We start from the raw sequence: 23,446 nt of genomic DNA on the forward strand, positions 1-23,446 counted from the left end.
TTTGTTAGGTAGAATCAAAGAAATGTTTAGTCTGTGCATGATTGTTCTCTACCAGTGAGCCAAGACTTTTCTGAATACTCTGTCCAATGCCCCATGCACTGTTAAGGTTTTCAGTATGGCCGTTAGAAACAAGCACTGCTCCCTGTCTTGTGTAAACACTGATACTCATCCCTTTAATTTTTTCGAGTGATAATTTCCTCACACACATGCACCAGTTATTGCTGTACCGGCTGCACAAAGGGTCCTTTTGGAGACATTCGGTATTCTCTCTGTGCAGTGCACTGTTCTCTGATGCTCTTTGTTCTCCTTGGACTCTGAGCTCTGTCTCTTGAACTCAGTTTGCCTGGGTATCTCCTCTCAGCACCAAGGCCTGGAAACACTCTAATGACAGTAAACTGAGGGCAGTTGTAAAGCATTCTTGTTTTCTTTTTCATTTCTCAGTGATTATTTTTCTTTACTTCTTAATGTCCAGTGTTTTGAGAACTGTTGTTTTATATGTTTTTTTCAGTTTTTGGGTTGATTCAAATAAGACAGTATGGTTTCTGTTACTACATTATAGCCAGAAGTGAAAGGTGTTCTTGCAGTTCGGGTTGAAATTTTAGAATTAGTGGTTAAATAGTTCCAGGTGATGTAGAGAGTTGGACCACAGGTATAAATGTAGTAGAAAGGTGAAGGTCATTCAGTGAGTCATCCACATAAACTTTGAAGTCTCCTAAGTAGGTAGGTTAGAGACAGAATGTAAGACTTTAAAAAAACCAAGTCAAAGTTGTGAAGTTTTTTTTTTTTAAAGTTGTGAAGTTTTAATACTGCACATTTCATGTGTTTTGTTAGGGAAAATAAAATTATTTTAAAATTATCTTAATCTTTTAAAATTATGTTAAATTATTTTATCTGTTCTAGAACCTTCTGATAACTTAAGGGAGATTCTCCAAAATGTGGCCAAATTGCAAGGAGTATCAAATATGAGAAAGCTAGGCCATCTGAATAACTTCACTAAGGTAAGTAACTTCAGTCTTTACATTATCATCCTAAGTTATTTTTTCCTTATTGTACTTAAAAGATATATCTTAACCACCGTTAACAAGAAATTCTTCAGTATTCCCTCAATATTAGTGTTTCCTTGGCCCTTTCTCATAGATTTTTGTCATATGTTTTTAATTTTAAAAGTATATTTGAATAATGAGAAGTACTTGATGTTTGTTGTCAAATATTTGGTAGATTCAGAAGAGAATAAAGGGAAAAGAAATCACTGAGAAATCAGTAATTCAGTCTCCACTATTAGTCACATGAGGATGTAATTCTGTTGCCTTTTAATATTCATTTTTTGTGGTATCATATGATAAATATGTCGGTACATGAGTATGGTGTGTTGCATTTCATAGATGTAATAATTTCCAGAGAAATATTACCACTTCCTCTCCTTTTCCTGATACTCTCTTCCCATTATCTGGATCTCAGAACTCAACATAAATGTTAGGGCACTTATCCCAAATAAATATTAACCTGATCTCTATTAGCCACCAAGAATTCCCAAGTTTTATAGATGGATTGGTATGGTTGGGAGCCTGGTAATGCTGAACAGCCAACTCATGGAAACACTAAAATACCTGTTATTCGAGGTGATGCCACAAATAGAAAATAGAATGCTTCCTTTGGGAAAATTTACATTTTTACTTTACTAAACATAAATTATTCTATGTTTTATTTTTATATTTTATTGAAGTTTAGTTAATTTACAGCATCATGTTAGTATCAGATGTACAGCATTTGATTCAGATTATATATACTCATTTTCAGATTCTTTTCCCTTATAGGCTGTTACAAATATTGAGTATAGTGCCTTATACATTTTAAATGTAGGAAAAAGTGTTTTGGCTGCTTACTAAAAGTGTGATCCATAGACCTGCAACATTGGTGTCACCTTGGAGTTTGTTTGATATGGACAATTTTCAACCCCACCCCAGACCTACTGAATGAGAATCTACATTTTAATGACCATCTCAGATGAATTTTGGTGTACATTAAAATTTGAGTCACACTGTTTTAATCTTTCCAAAATGTTTAATTCTTTGCTACTTGGTAGTTAGACAGTGGCTTGAATTTGATTTTATTTCATACAAATAGAAGGGGTAAGAATATAGTCACTATGTAACAAAAATTTTTTTTTCCAGTAAGGTATTATATAATAAATAAAAAGTAGATTCGTTTTTTTCTTTTCATAGTTACTGAAATATACATTTATTTTTTTTTTAATGAAACATTCTGGGATTTATTTTTATGTAACATGAGAAAATTATCTTGTATGAGTGAGGACAGTGATTTTTTAAAAAACTTTCAAAAACATTGAATAAGCCCTTTGAAGGGGTTTTCAAAAATGTCCTTGTTGTATGTTTCATTTTTATGAATGTATCAAAAATCTTCACATATGTGTCTTTAGTGTACTACTCAGGTAATGTCAGGTTTTTAAGACCTAGAGTTATTTCAAGGTTACAAATTGCATCTCCTGGTTTTGCTCTATTAAATTTTCCAGTTTTATGTCATCACTCTTCACCCAGGTCTAATAGTAACATGTCTTAGCACTTGCCTTCATTTACCTGTTAAAAACAGTTAATAGAGGTTTATGTCTTGTTTGATCTCCTGGTTCATGTCATAATCAGGTTGACATCTAGTTATGTACTTCCATATCGTTTACAACTGGGATTCTAAAAGAAGAATGAATTTAAGAATGGCAGTGATTTCTGTTATTTCACTTTGGCACCAGAATGGGTCCTTTTTTTTGTTCAGTCCTTCAGTCGTGTCCGACTCTTTGCAACCCCATGGACTGCAGCACGCCAGGCATCCCTGTCCTTCACCATCTCCTGGAGCTTGCCCCAACTCATGTCCATTGAGTTGGTGTTGCCTTCCAACCATCTTGTCCTATGTTGTCCCCTTCTTCTCCTGCTTTCAATCTATCCCAGCATCAGAGTCTTTTCTAATGAATTGGCTTTATGCATCATGTGGCCCAAATATTGGAGTTTCAGCTTCAACCTCAGTCCTTCCCATGAATATTCAGGACTGATATCCTTTAGGATTGACTGATTTGATCTTCTTGCTGTCCAAGGGACTCTCAAGAGTCTTCTCCAACACCACAGTTTAAAAGCATCAATTCTTCGGCACTCAGCTTTCTTTATGGTTCAACATGACTACTGGGAAAACCATAGCCTTTACTAGATGGACCTTTGTCGGTAGAGTAATGTCTTTGCTTTTTAATATGCTGTCATGGTTTGTCATAGCTTCTCTTCCAGGGGGCAAGCGTCTTTTAATTTCATGGCTGCAGTCACCATCTGCAGTGATTTTGGAGCCCAAGAAAATAAAGTCTGTCACTATTTCCATTGTTTCTGCATCTGCTTGCCATGAAGTGATGGGACCAGATGCCATGATCTCAGTTTTTTGAATGTTGAACTTAAGCCAGCTTTTTCCCTCTCCTCTTGTACTTTCATAAAGAGGCTCTTTAGTTCCTCTTTGCTTTCTGCCATAAGCGTGGGTGTCATCTGCATATCTGAGGTTAGTGATATTTCTCCTGGCAATCTTGATTCCAGCTTGTGTTTCATCCAGCCCAGCATTTTGCATGATGTACTCTGTGTATAAATAAGCAGGGTGACAATATACAGCCTTGACGTACTCCTTTCCCAATTTGGAACCAGTCCATTGTTCCATGTCCAGTTCTAACTGTTGCTTCTTGACCTGCAGGCAGGTTTCTTAGGAGGCAGATAAGGTGGTCTGGTATTCCCATCTCTCTAAGAATTTTTCACAGTTTTTTGTGATCCACATCATCAAAGTCTTTAGTCAGTGAAGCATAAGTAGATGTTTTTCTGAAATTCTATTGCTTTTTCTGTGATCTAGTGGGTGTTGGCAATTTGATCTCTGGTTCCTCTATGCTTTCTAAATCCAGCTTGAACATCTGGAAGTTCCTGGTTCATGTACTGTTGAAGCCTAGCTTGGAGAATGAGTCCTAAAGCGGTGTTAAACTCTAGAGAAGCACAATACAGTAGACACATGTGAGCCACTTTTGTAATTTTAAATTTTCTAGCAGGTCACACTAAAAAAGTAAAAGGAAGTGTGAACTGATTTTTAATAATTTTATTTAATACACTATATCCAACTTATCATTTTATGTAATTAGTATGAAATATCAATGAGATATTTAATATTTTTTCATACTAAATCTTGGAAGATAAGTGTGTGTGTTTTCAGCTCAGTTCAGTTGCTCAGTCTTGTCCGACTGTTTGCGACCCCGTGGACTGCAGCACGCCAGGCTTCTCTGTCCATCACCAACTTTCAGAGCTTGCTCAGACTCATGTCCATCGAGTCAGTGATGCCATCCAGACATTCTCATCCTCTGTCATCCCCTTCTCCTGCCTTCAGTCTTTCCCAGCATCAGGGTCTTTTCCAGTGAGTCAGTTCTTCATATCATGTGGCCAAATTATTGGAGCTTCAGATTCAGCATCAGTCCTTCCAATGAATATTCAGGACTGATCTCCTTTAGGATTGACCGGTTTGATCTCCTTGCAGTCCAAGGGGACTCTCAAGAGTCTTCTCCAACACCACAGGTCAAAAGCATCAATTTTTTGCCGCTCAGCTTTCTTTATGGTCCATCTCTCACATCCATACATGAGTACTGGAAAAACCATAGCTTTGACTAGACGGACCTTTGTTGGCAAAGTAATGTCTCTGCTTTTTAATATGCTGTCTAGGTTGGTCATAGCCTTTCCTCCAAGGAGCAAGTGTCTTTCAATTTCATGGCTGCATTCACCATCTGCAGTGATTTTGGAGCCCAAGAAAATTAAGTATCACTGTTTCCATTGTTTCTGAGTCTGTTTGCCACGAAGTGATGGAACCAGATGCCATGTTCTTAGTTTTTTGAATGTTGAATTTTAAGCCAGCTTTTTCCACTCTTCTTTCACTTTGATCAAGAGACTGTTTAGTTCCTCTTTGCTTTCTGCCATAAGGGTGATATCATCTCTTTCTTTTTCTATGAGCCAGTGGATGTTGGCAATTTGATCTCTGGTTCTTCTGCCTTTTCTAAATCCAGCTTGAACATCTGGAATTTCTCAGTTCATGTACTGTTGAAGCCTTGCTTGGAGAATTTTGAACATTTGCTAGCGTGTGAGATGAGTGTAGTTGTGTGGAACTTGTGCGGAACATTCTTTGGCATTGTCTCTCTTTGGGATTGGAATGAAAACTAACCTTTTCCAGTCCTGTGGCCACTGCTGAGTTTTCCAAATTTGTTGGCATATTGACTGTAGCACTTTCACAGCATCGTCTTTTAAGATTTGAAATAGCTCAGCTGGAATTCCATCACCTCCACTAGCTTGCTCGTAGTGATGCTTCCTGAGACCCACTTGACTTTGCATTCCAGGATGTCTGGCTCTAGGTGAGCGATCACACCATTTGGTTATCTGGGTCACATAGTTCTTTGCATTAAATGCCATCTCTTCTTAATATCTTCTGCTTCTGTTAGGTCCATACCATTTCTGTCCTTTATTGTGCCCCTCTTTACATGAAATGTTCCCTAATTTTCTTGAAGAGATCGCTAGTCTTTGCCATTCTGTTGTTTTCCTCTATTTCTTTGCATTGATCACTGAGAAAGGCTTTCTTATCTCTTCTTGCTATTCTTTGGAACTCTGCATTCAGATGGGAATATCTTGCTTTTTCTCCTTTGTCTTTAGCTTCTCGTCTTTTCTCAGCTATTTGTAAGGCCTCCTCAGACAACCATTTTGCCTTTTTTGGATTCCTTTTTCTTGGGGATGGTCTTGATCACTGTCTCCTGTAAAATGTCACGAACCTCCGTCCATAGTTCTTCAGACACTCTATCTATTAGATCTAATCCTTTGAATCTATTTGTCACTTCCACTGTAGAATCGTAAGGGGTTTTATTTAGGTTATACCCGAGTGTCTAGTGGTTTTCCCTACTTTCTTTAAGTCTGAATTTTGCAATAAGGATTTTATGATCTGAGCCACAGTCAGCTCGCGGTCTTGTTTTTGCTGACGGCATAGAGCTTTTCCATCTTTGGCTGCAAAGAATACAGTCAGTATGATTTCGGTGTTGACCATCTGGTGATGTCCATGTGTAGAGTCTTCTCTTGTGTTGTTGGAAGAGGGTGTTTACTATAACCAGTGTGTTCTTTTCGCAAAACTGTTAGACTTTGCCCTGCTTCATTTTGTACTCCCAAGGCCAAACTTGCCTGTTACTCCAGGTATCTCTTGACTTCCTACTTTTGCATTCTAATCCCCTATGATGAAAAGGACATCTTTGTTTGGTGTTAGTTCTAGAAGGTCTCATAGGTGATCATAGAACTGTTCAACTTCAACTTCTTTGGCATTAGTGGTTGGGGCATTGGCTTGGACTTCTGTGATATAGAATGGTTTGCCTTGGAAACGAACAGAGATTATTTTGTCATTTTTGAGATTGCACCCAGTGGCTCAGTCTCCCACCGGTCTCCAAGGTCAAATTCCCTGGGAGTTCTCAGTCCCTTTGCAAGATGCCCAGGTTAGGAAATCTGTTGTGGGTCCTAGAACTTGCTTAACAGTGTGAGAATTTCTTTGATATAATTGTTGTGCTATTTGTGTATGTTATAGCACATCTCTGTTCAGATTAAAACAAATTTCTGTGCTTATAGCCACCTGTCCGTGGCTAGTAACTACTAAACATAGACAGTGTGTGTATAGAACTTTCTGAATTAGGAGTGATTTAAACATCTGTTTCTTGTAATCTGTTGGATAGATTTCTTTTTCCCTTCTCTGTTCTCCATATATTTCTGGCTAGATCTCCATTTCTTATGGGTTAAGGTCATTTGCTCTCTTTCCCCTTTTCCCCCCTCCATTTCTTTGTTTCCTTTTGAATTTTTCCCATGGTTTTTCACGAAGTTGTTCCTTCCACTTGGTCTTTCTTTGATCTGTGTTCTTCCAGGCTCATCTCGTGTTTCTCTTTCCCTCTGCTTTCTCCTACTCCTCTTTTTACCTCCTTCCCTGGTTCATTTCCTCTCTCTTCACCCTTCCCTACACCTTCCCCTCTCTCCTTCCCCCAGTGCTCCTTCCTTCTCTATTTTCTTCCTTCCTTTGCCCCGTCGTATCACTGTATAGAATGACGTGTCTCTGTAATAAAGTCCCTAGGGTTTTGAAGGCCCTAGGCTTTTGAGCTTCTTGTACTTTTATCTTTTGTTTTGCCATCTCCTTTGTGTACATTTTTCACATTTCTCTCTGGCTCTGGTATCAGCTTGTAGCAGCCCTTTTATTTTCTGTTTTAAATTATTTATGGATTTAACAATCAGATAAGCAAACTTAGAAGAATTTTTCTGGATATGAGAGCCTAACCATTGGGTCAGGGTGTGAGAGGCTTTTCCACTAGTAAAGTCCATAAACATGGGACTTGGTAAAATCAGCTTTGACTGCCTGGTGATAACAGTGAGAAAAGTGTGAGCTTCAGATCAAATGAGTAAGGTCTTAATAGCTCATCTCTGACCCTAACTAGCAAGGCAATGTTGGACAGATTTCTTTACTCAGAGATAGTTTTGCTGCAGTTAGAGGCAAGGTCCCAATACAGTGCTTGGCACATAATATGTGCTCCATACCAGATAATGCTTTACAACTTAGGGTTTGTTTTTTGTTTTCTTTTTCGTTTTTTTGCTACTTTTCAGGAATTTTTGTTGACTATAAAAAGGTGAGTCTGTTTAATAGCTTGAGTTGGAGATTGGTAAGCTGTTACTGTAACAGAGTTTTTCAGCTTAAGCAATGTCAACTTACTGGGCCAGATAATTATTTGTTTGGGGAAGCTGTCTTGTTTATTGTAGTGTTAGCAGCACCTCTGGCCTCTACCCACTAGATGCCTGTAGGACACCTCCACCAGTTGTCACAAGCAAAAATGTCTCCAAGCATTGCTGAATGTTTCCTAGGGGACAGAATCATCTCAGTTAAGAGCCAGTACTGTAAATAAATGTCTGTAGGTTTTATTATAAAATTTCTCCAAATACTGAGCACAAAGTAAATGCTTATTGAATTTAAATCATAATAAAATGTATCTTTGAATTCCATTTTGTTCAAGCTAGGTTAAAAAATATTTACAGAGTTGGTGTTTTTTGGGTACAATCTGTAAGTTCATTAACTTACAGTGTAATATTTAGAAATTCTTAGAAGTCTCTAAGAATAGCTCTGCAGAATAAGAAAATAAGAAAAAGGGTTATGATTCCAGGAGACTAGTTAGACAGGAATTAGTTGGTCATCCTTCATTGTGTTCTTATAATAGGTTATACGTGTCTACTGAATTTTATGTTTTTTTGTTATCATTACTATTTATTGTGTTGTGCTCTTATTAAACTGAGTTTATTAAGCATAAGAAATATGTAGTATTTATTTTTTTACTCTTATATCCCTCTCTTCCCCAAATCTTGGCACATTGCAAGTGTTTAATTAAAGGTATTACATTGGAATGATTTTGCAGTTTGAATAAGAGTTTTCTGTTGTATTAACATTTGTTTTAAGTATAGCGTGCCTGTTAGGATTAAGTTAATTTAGTAGATCAGTGGGGCTGAAATGCTGTAGAGGGTGGGCTTTATCTCTAGAATTAAACCTCCTTTTAAGGTATGAAGAGAGGGTGCCAGTGATGTGATCCTAGGACCATGTGAATGTCACACACCCATGCTTGCCTTCTGACATCATTTCACTAAAGTATTGTGTATAACAGGCTGCTGATGAAAATAATCTTAGCATTCTATTTTTAAAACTGACAACATGCTGATAATCTAAAGACCTGTTTTTAAAGGTGAAAATATTTTAGCTCTTTTACATTTTAACTTTGCCTATATTTAATCTCATATATGAAAAGCTCCAGAGGAATCTTGTTCTGTTTAAAAAAGCTTCAAAATTATATAAATTAAATATAAAAATAATAGTGATATTAAACAATATACAGTAAAAAGTGAAAGTCTTGTTTCACATCTCTTTCCCATCCACCTCCTCACCCCAACAAAAGGACTATTTCTCAGAAGTTACCACTAGAGGGTATTTATTCTTATTCTTCTTTGGCATAATTATAAATGTGTATGTGTGTGTATTTTACTATGTTGTAAGAATTAAGCTAAACTAGAAGTGTCTGATATAGCGCTCAGTTTATTTAACATTTATTATATGTGTTCATAAGGGTTTTTTTTAATGAGATCTCGAGATTTGTAGTTTGTGTTTTTTCCACTTCCCAGGATATCATGAGCCCTTTCTTTTTCTGTAAATGTAGATCCACTGCTTTTTTGTAGCTGCATATGTGTGTTGATAGATGTGTGTGTGCATATCTATCCATCCATATATATGTTTATGTGTGCAAATATACATACATATGCATAATACATATACTGTAATTTAATCATTCCATCATTAGAAAATGCAAGTATTCCCTACTTCTTTTTCCATTTTAAATAATGCATTAGTAACACTCTTATGTACTGTTTCATGTAGAATAGAATGTTAAAAGTGTGATTATTTAGCCAAGAGCATTTGTACTTTTTATTTTAAAACCTACTTATAAATTACCCTCTAAAAAGACTATGCTGTGGAATTCTAATTTGTGGCAAGATTTTTTAAAGTTTGGGTTACTCTCTCTGTTGTTTCTTTAGGAGAACTGTTCAGTTAACCCTCAAAGCCCTGTAAGTAAAATGGTCATAGCATTTAACTGTCCAGTTTTAGCTGATCATTATGTTTTTTAAAGTTAATAATTTTAATAAGCATCTCGGGGATTTTTATTACCTAGAAATGGTTAAGACTTCTGACTTTATCAAAATATAATATTGTTGATAGCCACCTTTGAATATTTTATATTTGTCGGAGATACTTAATTTGTAAGGAAGTTCTGTGAGTTAAGGATAACAAATGGATTGACTGATGCTGCACGTGGATTTTATTAAGCAGAACATACCAGGGTTGTTGCTCAGTCACTAAGTCTTGTCTGATTCTTTTGAGACCCCATGGATTACAGCACTACAGGCTCCCTGTCCTTCACTATACCAGTGACATGTTATCGAAACCTTTACCTCTTCATTCATTCATTTATTTTTTGTCTGTGCCTTGTGGCATATGGAATCTTAGTTCCCTGACCAGGGATTGAACCAGTGCCCCCTGCAGTGAATGCTTGGAGTCTTAACCACTGGACCAGGGAAATCCCATACCCCATTTAGATATAAGATATCATGTAGCAATATTTTTGTTTATATTAAAAAGCTTAATAGTTACGCTCATGAAATAGTTGTGAATTTTGGATGGTATTGAATGCTTAAGTTGATGTATAAGTAACAAATTTAACAAACCTAATTCAACTGAGCTAAAAAGGAAGTTATTTGCTTTCATGACGAGCAAGACCAAAAGTAAAATCTTAATTTCAGGTGGAATGACCTAAGGATTGAAAATATGTTAATTGTATTCTCTCTCTCCATTTCTCACCTCTTTTCTTTTAGGTTAGTTTCATTCTCAAACACTTTCCATATGACTAAGATACATCATCTTTACAGCTTTCAATAATAAGAGGTTAGCCTTCTCTTACAACTTCTGCCTGAACTCTGATCCTATTTAGTGATATATTTTTTTTTCTATTTAGTGATATTAAACTAGGTATTTTGTGACTGATAATCATAAAAACACATGGGGTGGGAAGCAACAAAATGCCAATGAAATGTGTGATGTCTAATAATTTAGCATTTTAAGTGACTATTAAGTTGTTAATTCTTATATTTTGAAAGATTTTTCAATGATTTCTCAAACAGTAATTTTTTTCTTACTATTAACAAACCTATGTAATAGGGCAGGCATTGTTACATTTTAATATTTTACACAGGAGAAGGGAAGTTACCAATAATAGCTAAGATAGAATTGAAAAAATTTGTTACTTAATGATTGAAGGTTAATTAGTAATTCAGTCAGTAGTTGAGGCAGAATGAGATCCCTGTTATTTAAATTTACCAATTCAGTGTTCTTCTTGCTGTTTCTGCCCACCTCTTTGCTAGAGTTAAAAAGTAAAAGGATTTGATTTGTAAGATTTGTTTATTTAAATTGGGAGGTGATTGATAAGAGTAAATCACTATAAATTTTTTTATTAAAATAAGTTATTCCTAATATTTTGAAACTTAACAATAGATGAACTCCTGGTGATTAAAAGTAAAAGTGTTATGTTTCTTTGATAGTGGAAAATTTAGAATCTTATCAGTGTCTTCTCTAATTTCTTACTCCTGATATATGTGCATTATTTCCATATAGAAAGTTTAGTCTCTACTTGGGATAATTCTAATTCAAAAGGGATATTTTCATTAAGACTGATTACTAAAACCTCTTCTATATATCTGGAAACAATTGTTCAGTCGCTAAGTTGTGTCAAACTCTCTGTGATCCCATGGACAGTGTAGCCCAGGCTCCTCTGTCCTCTACTGTCTTCTGGAGTTAGCTCAAATTCATGACCATTGAGTGGTTGATGATGTCTAACCATCTCATCCTCTTCTTCCCCCTTTTCCTTTTGCTTTCAGTCTTTTCAAGCCTCAGGGTCTTTTCTGTTGTGTCAGCTCTTCACATCAGGTGGCCAAAGTATTGGAGCTTCAGCTTCAGCATCAGTCCTTCCAATGAATATTCAGGGTTGATTTCCTTTAGGCTTGACTGGTTTGATCTCCTTGCTGTCCAGGGGACTCAGGAGTCTTCTCCAGTACAATTCCAAAGCATCAATTCTTCGATGCTTAGGCTTCTTTATGGTCCAGCTCTCATATCTGTACATAACTACTGGGAAAACCATAATTTTGACTATACAGACCTTTGGCAGCCAAGTGATATCTGTACTTTTTAATGTGCTGTTTAGGTTTGTCATAGCTTTCCTTCTACGGAGCAAGCGTCTTTTAATCTCATGGCTGCAGTCACCTCCCACAGTGGTTTTGGAGCCCAATAAAATAAAATCTTTGTGTATGACAAAAACCACTACAATATTGTAAAGTAATTAGCCTCCAACTAAAAAATAAATAAATAAATAAATAAAATAAAATCTGTGACTGTTTCCACTTTTTTTGTTTGCTATGAAGTGATGGGACTGGATGCCATGATACTATTTTTTTTAGTGTTGCGTTTCAGGCCAGCTTTTCCATTCTCCTCTTTTACCCTCATCAAGAGTCTCTTTAGTTCCTCTTCAAACAATATGAAAGCACAATTTAGCCACTGTTGAAAGGATAGCCTTAATATCTGTTACTATCCCTGGAGAATAGGCAGATGATTATGACAAATACATTTCACTGAAAACTGTTTTAAGTTACTTGTGATTTTCCATTTTCCAGCTGAGTGGACATTTTTCTCAGAAACATTTCTTTCAGTATAAATACATTTATATTAGGTAGCAGAAAATGAAACTCCTTTCTAAATAATTTCCAAATTTTGTGTGCTTTTAGGAAATCAAAATAATAACTGAGACAAAAATTTTTTTTCACCTTTCAAAACTGCTAATTCTAGCAAATGTTTAATGGTGAACAGTCATATATTTTGTGGTTTGAGAAGGGGGATAATTTTGAAATTATGTTTCACTGAGTCTATAGTTTTCGGCAAGGATATCTAGTAAGTGTGAAAAAGAAAATGCAGGAAAGGAGAACCAAGTACATACTTCGGTGAGAAACTAAGTCTTGACCGGATAAGATTTTTTATACTTTATTTTTGAGTTTCAAAGCATTTCATTTTATTAACATGATGTAGCAGAAGAATAGAAACACTGCCTTTTTAGAAATGGAGTTGTTTTAAGAAGCTAACATTTTCCCCATTTTAGAAGCACAATATTTTATGTTTTAATAACAGATTCTGAGTTTCATTTTTCTGTTAAGTTTATGGATTAAAACATATCTAAAATCTAAGCAATAACACCATGATAAGATGTCCTTTTAATTTTCTCTTTTATTAATATATGATACCATACAGTGACAATGATAGTAATCAAAAATATTTGTGAAATCTCAAATACTCCATATTTCTAGTAATGCAGTTTTAAGTATTTTTATCTTTAAGTCTTTAAATAATGCAGTCTTTTTATGTATTTGTTAATCCTTTGAAATGGGCAGTGTTTGTATGTGTTTTTTGCTAGCTGTTCTAGAAAAATATAATAAATTCACTAATTCATTTTATGTGTTTATAGCCAAGAGTATGGTTCTCCAGATTCTTGATTCATACCATTTTTGAGGCTGGGGAAATGATAATGTTCAGTTATTCTGTTTTTAAATCCACTGCCTCCCCCATGTAAATTTTTGTTTTTTTGTGTGTGTGTGTTTGTTTTTACTTTTTGTATGAAAATAATGTTAATACAAAAGTAGAGTCACATTTCAACGGGCTCTGGACTCAGACTGGTTTGGTTTCATTTCTGGCTTTACTGTTTAATCATAGCTTCGTGGTGTTTGGAAGTCTTAGTACCATGTCTAGTCTCGTTGTCTTTATTACTAAAATATTACTTCCTTTCTAGGATTGACATGATTAATAGTTGATAAATGCTACTTCTGTTATTATTTATGAATACTATATATATAATCCTTCTTAAATTACGTAAGTAATAGATAATCATTGTAAACATTTATAAAATACAGAAAAGCCCAGAAAGAAAAAATAAATCACCTGTGATTGTACTTTGTTTTTTGGTGATAAAATGGTGATGTGTAGACTTCTTAAAAAAAAGTATATACCTTTTTTTTTTTTTTTAAGAAATGTATATTTTAAAGAATATTTTCCCTAACTCATCGATACATTACGCAGGTTGTTCTTTGTGTTTCCAGTCTTCTCAGATGGTTCTAGTGATAAAGAACGCACCTGTTAATGCAGGAGATGTAAGAGATGTGGGTTTGATCCCTGGATTGGGAAGATGCCCTGGAGGAGGGCATGGCAGCCCACTCCGGTATTCTTGCTTGGAAAATCCCATGGACAGAGGAGCCTGTTGGGATGCAGTCCATGGGGCCACAAAGAGTCGGACACGACTGAAGTGACTTAGCATGTTTTGTGTTTCAGTATTCTGTAATATTAATGCTGCTACAAAGGTTTCTCCTTTATGAACATTTATTTCTAGTTCCTTATTGTTGTAAATTATGTCATGAGGATCTTGTGCTTGAACCTACTTTCAGTTCAGTCAGTTCAGTCACGTCTGACTCTTGAGACCCCATGGACTGCAGCACACCAAGCATCCCTGTCCATCACTAACTCCTGGACTTTGCTCCAACTCATGTCCCATCGAGTTGGTGATGCCATCCAACATTCTCATCCTCTATCATCCCCTTCTCCTCCTGCCTTCAGTCTTTCCCAGCATCACGGTCTTTTCCAATGACTCAGTTCTTTGCATCAGGTGGCCAAAGTATCGGAATTTTCAGCTTCAGCATCAGTCCTTCCAAGGAATATTAAGGACTGATTTCCTTTAGGATTGACTGGTTTATCTCCTTGCAGTCCAGGGGACTCTGAAGAGTCTTCTCCAACACCACAGTTCAAAAGCATCAATTCTTCTGTGCTCAGCTTTCTTTATAGTCCAACTCTCACATCCATACATGACTACTGGAAAAACCACAGCTTTGACGAGACTGACCTTTGTTGGTAAAATGATGTCTCTGCTTTTTAATATGCTGTCAAGATTTATCATAGCTTTTCTTCCCAGGAGCAAGTGTCTTCTAATTTCATGGTGTCAGTTACCGTCTGCAGTGATTTTGGAGCCCAAGAAAATAAAGTCTGTCACTGTTTCCATTGTTTCTGTGTCTGTTTGCCATGAAGTGATGGGACCGGATGCCATGATCTTTTTTTTTTTTGAACGTTGAGTTTTGAGCCAGCTCTTTCCCTCTCCTCTTTCACTTTGATCAAGAGGCTTTTTAGTTCCTCTTTGCTTTCTGCCATAAGGATGATGTTATCTGCATATCTGAGGTTATTGATATTTCTCCAGGCAATCTTGATTCCAGCTTGTGCTTCATCCAACCTGGCATTTCGCATGTTGTTCTCTGCATATAAGTTCAATAAGCAGGTTGATAATATACAGCCTTGACGTACTCCTTTCCCGATTTGGAACCAGTCCATTGTTCCTTGTCCAGTTCTAACTTGCTTCTTGACTTTCACACAGATTTCTCAGGAGGCAGGTAAGGGGTCTGGTATTCTCATCTCTTGAAGAGTTTTCCACAGTTTGTTGGAAAGTCAAAGGCTTTGGTGTCGTCAATAAAGCAGAAATGAATGTTTTTCTGGAACACTCTTGCTCTTTCTGTGATCCAACGGATGTTGGCAATTTGATCGCTGGTTCCTCTGCCTTTTCTAAATCCAGCTTGAACATCTGAAAGAACCTACTTTACTTTTTAAATTATTTTATTAGTAGAAATGATCAAAAGTAAGTCCTGATTTTGTTGCATTTTTCCGGCTTATTTTTCCATATGTGTTTAGTTTATAATTCCATCAGCAGTGTGTTTTTTTATTTAGTATAATCATGTTGAAAGACAATTTCTTGCCTGTTTGTTAAACTTTATTTAAATAGCATTTTCCGGTGTATTTGATTCAGATTTTGAAATAGGATATATGTTTATTTATCTTCAGTAAATTGTTTTGTGCATTTTCTTTGCCTCTTATTAATCATTTTGCAATTTGTTTAGACTTTCACATGCTAAGCACCTGCCTGTATTACTTTACTGTGAGGGTGGGGTGTTACGAGTTGAATTGTGCTGCACGTCCCCCCTCCAACCTCCTCACCAATTTGTTTGTGGCAGTTCTAACTCCCAGTACCTCAGAATGTGTCTCCATTTAGAGCTTGGTCCATTAAAGAGGTAATTAAGGTGAAATGAAATCCTATGGGTGGTCCCTAATCCAGTGTGATTGGTGAATGGATAAGATAAAGACACAGCATACACAGAGGAAAGATCATGTGCCGACACAGAGAGATGATAGCCATCTACCAGCCAAGGAGTGAGGCCCTAAGAGCAAAAAACTCTGTCAAGACACTTTGATATTGAACTTTTAGCCTCCAGAATCATGAGAAAGTAAATTTATTTGTATAAACCACCCAATTTGCTTATTTGTTACAGCAGCCCTAGCAAACTAATATAGGGCCTAAACCTTTTTGCCTGTCATGTTTTTATAAATATTTTTGAATAATATATCATTTGCTAGTAATATTGACTTCCCAGGTGGCACTAGTGGTAAAGAACCCACCTGTCAATGCAGGAGACATAAGAGACTTGGGTTTGATCCCTGGGTCGGGAAGATTCCCTGGAGGAGGAAATGGCAACCCGCTTGAGTATTCTTGCCTGGAAAATCCCATGGACAGAGGTACCTGCCAGGCTATAGGCCATGGTCGCAAAGAGTCAGACACAACTGAAATGACTTAGGACATAGCAGAATATATTGTTTAACTTTTAATTTTAGTATGCCATTGCTTTTTTAGAGGTATGGAAATGTCCTCTCTTGTCCCAAAGCTTCGGAAATCTTACATTCTTATTTTAAATCTATATGGCTGTGTAAAAAGTCTTATCCTTCTCAGTATTAAAGTACTTAAAATATGATACAGCAGAACACGATAAAAACAATAAATTTTTCATATTCTTTGACTCTTTAAAGCTTTGTTTATCATATTTCAGACTTTTTAAGAATTTTATAGGAATACCGGTATAATGATTTTGGATAGAGCCCTGTGAAGGAAAGCTTTTTTAGCTTGTTCTGCCTATTTACCTATTTATATAGCATTTTCCTACCACATAAAGTGATCATTTTTGTAGTCTCTCCCTGCTGTGAAAATGTTACAGTATCTAAGGTTCCTGTATTCCTAAACATAAAGGTCCATCTAGTCAAGGATATGGTTTTTCCAGTAGTCATATGGATGTGAGAGTTGGACTATAAAGAAAGCTGAGTGCTGAAGCATTGATGCTTTTGAACTGTGGTGTTGGAGAAGACTCTTGATAGTCCCTTAAGCTGCAAGGAGATCCAACCAGTCAATACTAAAGGAAATCAGTCCTTAATATTCCTTGGAAGGACTGATGCTGAAGCTGAAACTCCAATACTTTGGCCACCTAATGTTAAGAACCAACTCATTTGAAAAGACCCTGATGCTGGGAAAGATTGAGGGTGGGAGGAGAAGGGGACGACAGAGGATGAGATGGTTGGATGGCATCACCATGGACATGAGTTTGGGTAAACTCTGGGAATTGGTGATGGACAGGGAGGCCTGGCGTGCTGCAGTTCATGGGTTCTCAAAGAGTTGGACACGACTGAGCGACTGAACTGAACTGAACTGATCCCCTGTTTGTTGTCACTTCAGTGGTGTCAAATTCTGTGACCCTATGGACTTTAGCTTGCCAGGCTCCTCTGTCCATGGGATTCTCCAGACAAGAATACTGGAGTGGGTTGCCATTTCCTCCTCCAGGGGATCTCTCCCACCCAGGGATCAAACCTCCGTCTTTTATGCCTCCTGCATTGGCAGGCAGGTTTTTTACCACTAGCGCCACATGGGTACAGCTCTGAAACCACAGACTGTCTACAAAAGTAGGCACTCTTAGGACAATCTTGGCTGCAGAAGCAGACACACACCCAGGCACTCTAGCTCTAACACATGGCTCCAAGGCCACATCTCCTGGGGAGAGGACATGCATCCTGACCAAGCAGGCCAAAGTTCAAGGTTTCCTGGCCTAGAGCCAGTAGACCTGGGTTCCCAGAACTGCCTCCCCAAAGCCAGGGTCCCTTTGAATGCCTCACCTGGCACATCCACCTTATGCCTCCCTCTGTAGACACAGGTGCCAGCTCTCCAGGATGTCTTGATGCAGACAGCCACCAGGCGTGATGAGAAGGGAAGCCCTCAGCCACTGGGCAGTGGGAGGCGGTGTGGAACAGAAGTGGGTGGGCCCTGGATCTTCGGATTCGGTCTGGGGGCCACATGGCTGCCACCCACACTCAGAAAGCCAGGATCACCTCGCAGCAGCCCTGTGGACACACAATCTATTCTCTGCTCCTCACCACGCTCCCCTCTTTCCGGCCCAGGCCCTGTTCTATTTGCACATCTCTTTTTGTTTTTGTTTGTTTCTTTTTTTTTGTCTCTGAAGAGGAAATTGGACAGGAAAGTTTACAAGGATCCTACCAGTAGGATAGTGAATTTATATCATTAGGTTTTGTTTGCTACAGTATTGTGCTTTTCACAAAGGCAGTTGTGCTGGTCACTTTGGTTTTTTCTGTTTGGTTAAATAAGATGTTTGTAACTTCGTGTGTCTGTGTGTGTTAGTCGCTCAGTTGTGTCTGACTCTTTGTGACCCTATGGACTGTAGCATGTCAGGTGCCTCTGTCAATGGAGTTCTCCAGCCAAGAATGCTGGAGTGAGTTGCCATTCCCTTCTGGCAGATCTTCCCTCCTGAGGGGTCAAACCCAGGTCTCCTGAATTACAGGCAGATTCTTTACCATCTGAGCCACCAGGGAAGTCCTTGTAACTTCATACTTAGGAAGATTAACAGTAGCACTTGAAGACCCTTCTGACACTTCATGTTACTTAAATGATTGATTTTCTTTTTAATTCTTTTCGGTTAGGTCCAGTAAATAACTTGAGAAACTTTATGGGACTTCCCAGGTGGCGCTAATGGTAAAGAATCTGCTTGCCAAGGCAGGAGACATAAGAGACACGGGTTCCATCCCCCGCTAGGGAAGATCCCTGGGAGAAGAAAATGGCAACCTACTCCAGTATATTCTTGCCTGGAAAATCCCATGGACAGAGGAGCCTGGCATCCTACAGTCCATAGGGTTGCAAAAAGTTGGACATGATTGAAGTGACTTAGCATGTATGCATATAGCTTTTAGATAAATTTTCAAAACAGACTGGGTCAAAAACACGGAGAGCCTGTGTGAAGGCATCAGGCAGTTACTCAGACTATAAGTGGTGTAGGAACCAAGACTTCAGAGAAGAATCTTGTGGAAATGAGCTAACTTCTCCAACAATATTTACCTGGGAAGTACTGACTAATGTGGAATGTGGACAGGAATCTAAAAATTCATACTTTGGTCCCAGGAGTACTATTGCTGAAAGATGGAAAAAACAGCACAGAGCTTTTGATGGATACCTATGGAAATCAAGTAAAGGAGATTCTTTCCTCAGTACATATGTTGAATCCTGGGATGGGAAACTTAAAATCCTAAGTAGAAAACCTTTGAAAATCAAGGTGGAGCTCCTCATGTTTTTATAAAGCAAAAATGAGATGTGTCATTCTCTTGAGATTGGTCTCATGAACAGCAAACTTTTAGTTGAAACCTGGGGGAAGGAGGGGACGAAAGGAAAAACCAGAGGATGACTCAGTCTTACCAGGGCAGCAGCCTAATCTGAACTTGCTGTTGTCCATTGGCCTCATGAAGAGAGAGAAGGGTGAACCCCTTGTGGAGAAAGATGTCATCAGGAATCTCTGCAAGTTTTTATGTACAAAGATTATAGAATCCACCAAGATAGGACTGCATGACCAGAACAAAAGGAAAAACAAATAATAAAAACAGACTCAGAGATTATCTACGTCATTCATATCCATTTAGATGATATTTAAAGTGTGGTTAATATATCAAGAACATAGAGGAAACTGGAGAAAATAGGTGAAAAATGATTTTTTATTATGATATTGGATGTGTACAAAGCAAATGAAAACACATTATGTCAAGTTAAAAACTCACTGGATAGGTATAATAGAAGATTAGACATATCAGAAGACAAGATAATAGAAAATACTCAGCTAAAGGACAGAAATAAAAGATAAAGGAGAAAACAGAAAATGAGGGCTTAGAGATTTGTGCTATACCAAAAAGATTTTCAAACATTTGGGTTATCAGAAAAAGGGGAGAGAGAGAATTGGCCAAAAGTAATTTTGAAGATATGCAGAGTTTTTTAAAATTGGTAAAATATATCAACCTAGAGATTCAGAAATTTATGTTTTCCCTAAGCAGGGATACAGATAAAACCACACTTGAACAGTTAGAATGCAAAAATCAAAAGATAGAGAACAAAAAAAAAAAGAATATGACCTTCTTAGGAGCCAGTAATAAGACTGATATCAGACTTCTCAACAAACAATGGAGGCCATCTTGAAATTGTTTTGAATTCATTACCAGCAACCTTGACTATAAAACAGATGAAGACACCAGTAAAACAGATCAACAACAATGAACTGAAGGTTCATTATGGAGAAGAGAGAAGACCCCATAAAGGTATCACTGGAGTGAAGAATAATGGAAATGCTGTGAATTTGAGAGTAAATATAAATTGATAATTGAACTAACTGAAAACAGAAGTAACTTTATAGGGTTTAAAAGATAGGTAGAAAAAACAAAAACAAAGGGAAAGGTGAGAGGAATAAATGGAAATGAAGTGCTTAAAGAGTCTTTTTATTGAGGACATGGTAAACTAGTAATTTCTGTTAGACTATAGTAATTTAAAAAAAAATGCATGTTGTAATCTCAGTGGTAACCACTGAAAGAATAGTTTTAAAAACGGTAGAAGTATGACAGAGGGGGAAAGAATAATAGAAAATAATTGTTTAGTTTTCAAACAAAGTCACGAAATCTAGAACTGTCAAGTCAGAAAAACAATTAGATGATATAAATATTCATATTTTGACAGTTGAATCATACATATATTTTTAAAAATTTTATTAAAGACAAAGATCTTATTTTCCTGTATGAAAAAGTAATGTGTGTAAGTAGGCAAAAACATAATGCATTTTTGTATACTTATTTTGTTTTTCTGACAGCTGCTTTGTGATATTGGCCACAGTGAAGAAAAACTGGGTTTTAACTATGAGGATATCATAATTTGGTAAGTATAGTTCAGTTCCCTTTTCATACCTTCTGAATTTTAGTAATTTCAGTTTTAGTAATTTTAAACTAAAAATAGGTTACTGTAGCACCTTGTATTGATTTTATAGAAAGAGTTGTGTGAATGTTAGAAAAATACAGGATCTCCAGCATTTTTAACATTTTTAACTGTTATCCTATTGTTCTTATTGGTATTTTATAATTTTCAAATACAAATAATCAAAACTCATGTTGAAAAGTACCTGGACTTCTACAGTCTTAACTTCTAAATTAAACACAAGAGTAAAAGTTCTCATGTTATTCCCAAGAGCAAGAAGAACTTGTATGATTATCTCTACATCTCACCTAAGACAACATGTGCTTATGGCAAACCTGATTTGCTCAAGCCTACCAAGAAAGGCAGTGTTACAGTTTCATAGCCCATCTTTTTGGTATGCTTAGGAATTAAAATTGGTGTAAATAGTCTCTTCCTACTGTCATTATACAGCATTTTTATTTATTGGCTTAAACCAATGATTCTTTGAAACAAATGAAACAGGTAGGTGAATAGAGAGTGATAGATTGTAAAGGCATATGTGATACAGCCTGGAAAAGGCATATATAATTTCTCTTTGTTTTTATAAACTACAGAAGGTAGGAATATACCAAAGAGGCACAAATTAAAAAACAGCATTAGTGAAGTGCCATGGCTTACAGTGAATAATTTTTATATATGTAAAATGACGAGTAGCTTTGCTTATTTCAGCTGAGGAAGTATTTGATACCACAATTTTGTGTGTATTTGAAACTCATGTAGCATGACTTTTTGTTTTCACACAGCTTGCGGTTAGCTTTATTGAATGAAGCAAAGGAAGTGCGGGCAGCAGGACTTCGAGCTCTTCGGTATCTCATCCAAGACTCCAGTATTCTGCAGAAGGTGCTAAAATTGAAAGTGGACTATTTAATAGCTAGGTAATTTTCTTAGAGCCCTCTGTTTTTGTATGTTTTTTATTTATTTTTTAAATATACATGTTTCAATGCCATTCTCCCAAACCATCCCACCCTCGCCCTCTCCCACAGAGTCCAAAAGACTTCTATATATACATATATCTCTGTGTCTCTCTTGCTGTCTGGCATACAGGGTTATCGTTACCATCTTTCTAAATTCCATATATATGCGTTAGGATACTGTATTGGTGTTTTTCTTTCTGGCTTACTTCACTCTGTATATTAGGCTCCAGTTTCATCCACTTCTTTAGAACAGATTCAGATGTATTCTTTTTAATGGCTGAGTAATACTCCATTGTGTATATGTACCACAGCTTTCTTATCCATTCGTCTGCTGATGGACATCTAGGTTGCTTCCATGTCCTGGATGTTATAAACAGTGCTGCGATGAACACTGGGGTAAATGTGTCTCTTTCAATTCTGGTTTCCTCGGTGTGTATGCCCAGCAGTGGGATTGCTGGGTCATATGGCAGTTCTATTTCCATTTTTTATGTTTTTTAAATCATATATTAAGTTTTAGCATACCTATCATAAAGTATACAGATTTTTTGTGTAAAGCCTGTAATTTTACAGGCTTTTAGTATAAAGCCTGTAATAGGTACAACCAAGTACCCTATTATCCCAAATAAGATATGGAACATTTTCAGTATCCCAATCAAGTTCTCTTGTGTCCCCCAATCAGTAGTAAACATTGCTCTGACTGTTCTCATTTTAGACTAGATTTTCTTATTTTTGAGTATCATATATTGGAAGTACATGTTACTCTTTTCTTTCCTTAATGTTATCTGTGAGATTTATCCATGTTGATTTAAAAAAAAAAATTCCAAGTAGTATTTCATGTTATAAATAGAGTATAATTTATTTATTCTGTTGATTTTTTTTTCTTGGTTGTTTTCAGTGTTTGACTATTTTGAATAAAGCTGCCCTGAACTTTGTTGGACAAGTTGTTGGTGGATATTGTGTACTCATTTCTTTTAGGTACCTATGTAGGAGTGGAATTGCTGGGTGATAAGTTTTTATGTATATTTAACTTTAGTAATAAGTTCCATGGCAGCTCAGACAGTAAAGCCTACAAAGTGGGAAACCCGGGTTCGATCCCTGGGTCAGGAAGATCCTCTGGAGAAGGAAATGGCAACCCACTCCAGCACTCTTGGCCTGGAAAATCCCATGGATGGAGGAGCCTGGTGGGCTACAGTCCATGGGGTCGCAGAGAGTCAGATACGACTGAGTGACTTCACTTTCACCTTCACTGCCATGCAGTTTTCCAAAGTGGTTGTACTGATTTCCATTCCTATCAGAAATACTTGAGTGTTCTAGTCTCTCCATATTCTTACCAGCATTTACTATTTTCAGTTTTTAATTATACCTTTTTTGCTGTGGTTTTCATTGTGAGTTTCGTTGTGCTTTTAATTTCCGTTTCCCTTTCATTTGCCTGTTGACTGTTTGGATATCCTATTTGTTTTTTGCTCATTTGTAAATTGGATTGTCTATCTTTTTGTGTAGGAGTTCTTGATGTCTTCTGGATATGATTCTTTTCGAGTATACTAATTGAGAATGTCCTCTCCTAGTCGGTTTACTTTGTCTTCTTACTCTTCTTAATTAATAAAATCCAATATAGCAGTCTTTTATTTTATGGTTAATGAGTTTGGTCTTCTTTGGAAGA

At 36.8% G+C, this 23,446-nt stretch overlaps 1 protein-coding gene across 5 annotated transcripts in view; it reads left to right on the top strand.

Moving 5' to 3' along the window:
* The window catches only part of RICTOR (RPTOR independent companion of MTOR complex 2), a 125,483-nt gene that overhangs the window by 33,420 nt on the left and 68,617 nt on the right, over window positions 1-23,446 (top strand). For all 5 annotated transcript variants that reach the window (XM_061129903.1, XM_061129905.1, XM_061129904.1 and 2 more), the window contains 3 exons: window positions 901-998; window positions 20,733-20,797; window positions 21,616-21,747. In XM_061129903.1, the coding sequence (XP_060985886.1) occupies window positions 901-998; window positions 20,733-20,797; window positions 21,616-21,747 (295 nt within the window). The remainder of the gene's footprint in view (window positions 1-900; window positions 999-20,732; window positions 20,798-21,615; window positions 21,748-23,446) is intronic.

Source organism: Dama dama, chromosome 25 (genome assembly GCF_033118175.1).
Source record: "Dama dama isolate Ldn47 chromosome 25, ASM3311817v1, whole genome shotgun sequence".
Lineage (NCBI taxonomy): Eukaryota > Metazoa > Chordata > Mammalia > Artiodactyla > Cervidae > Dama > Dama dama.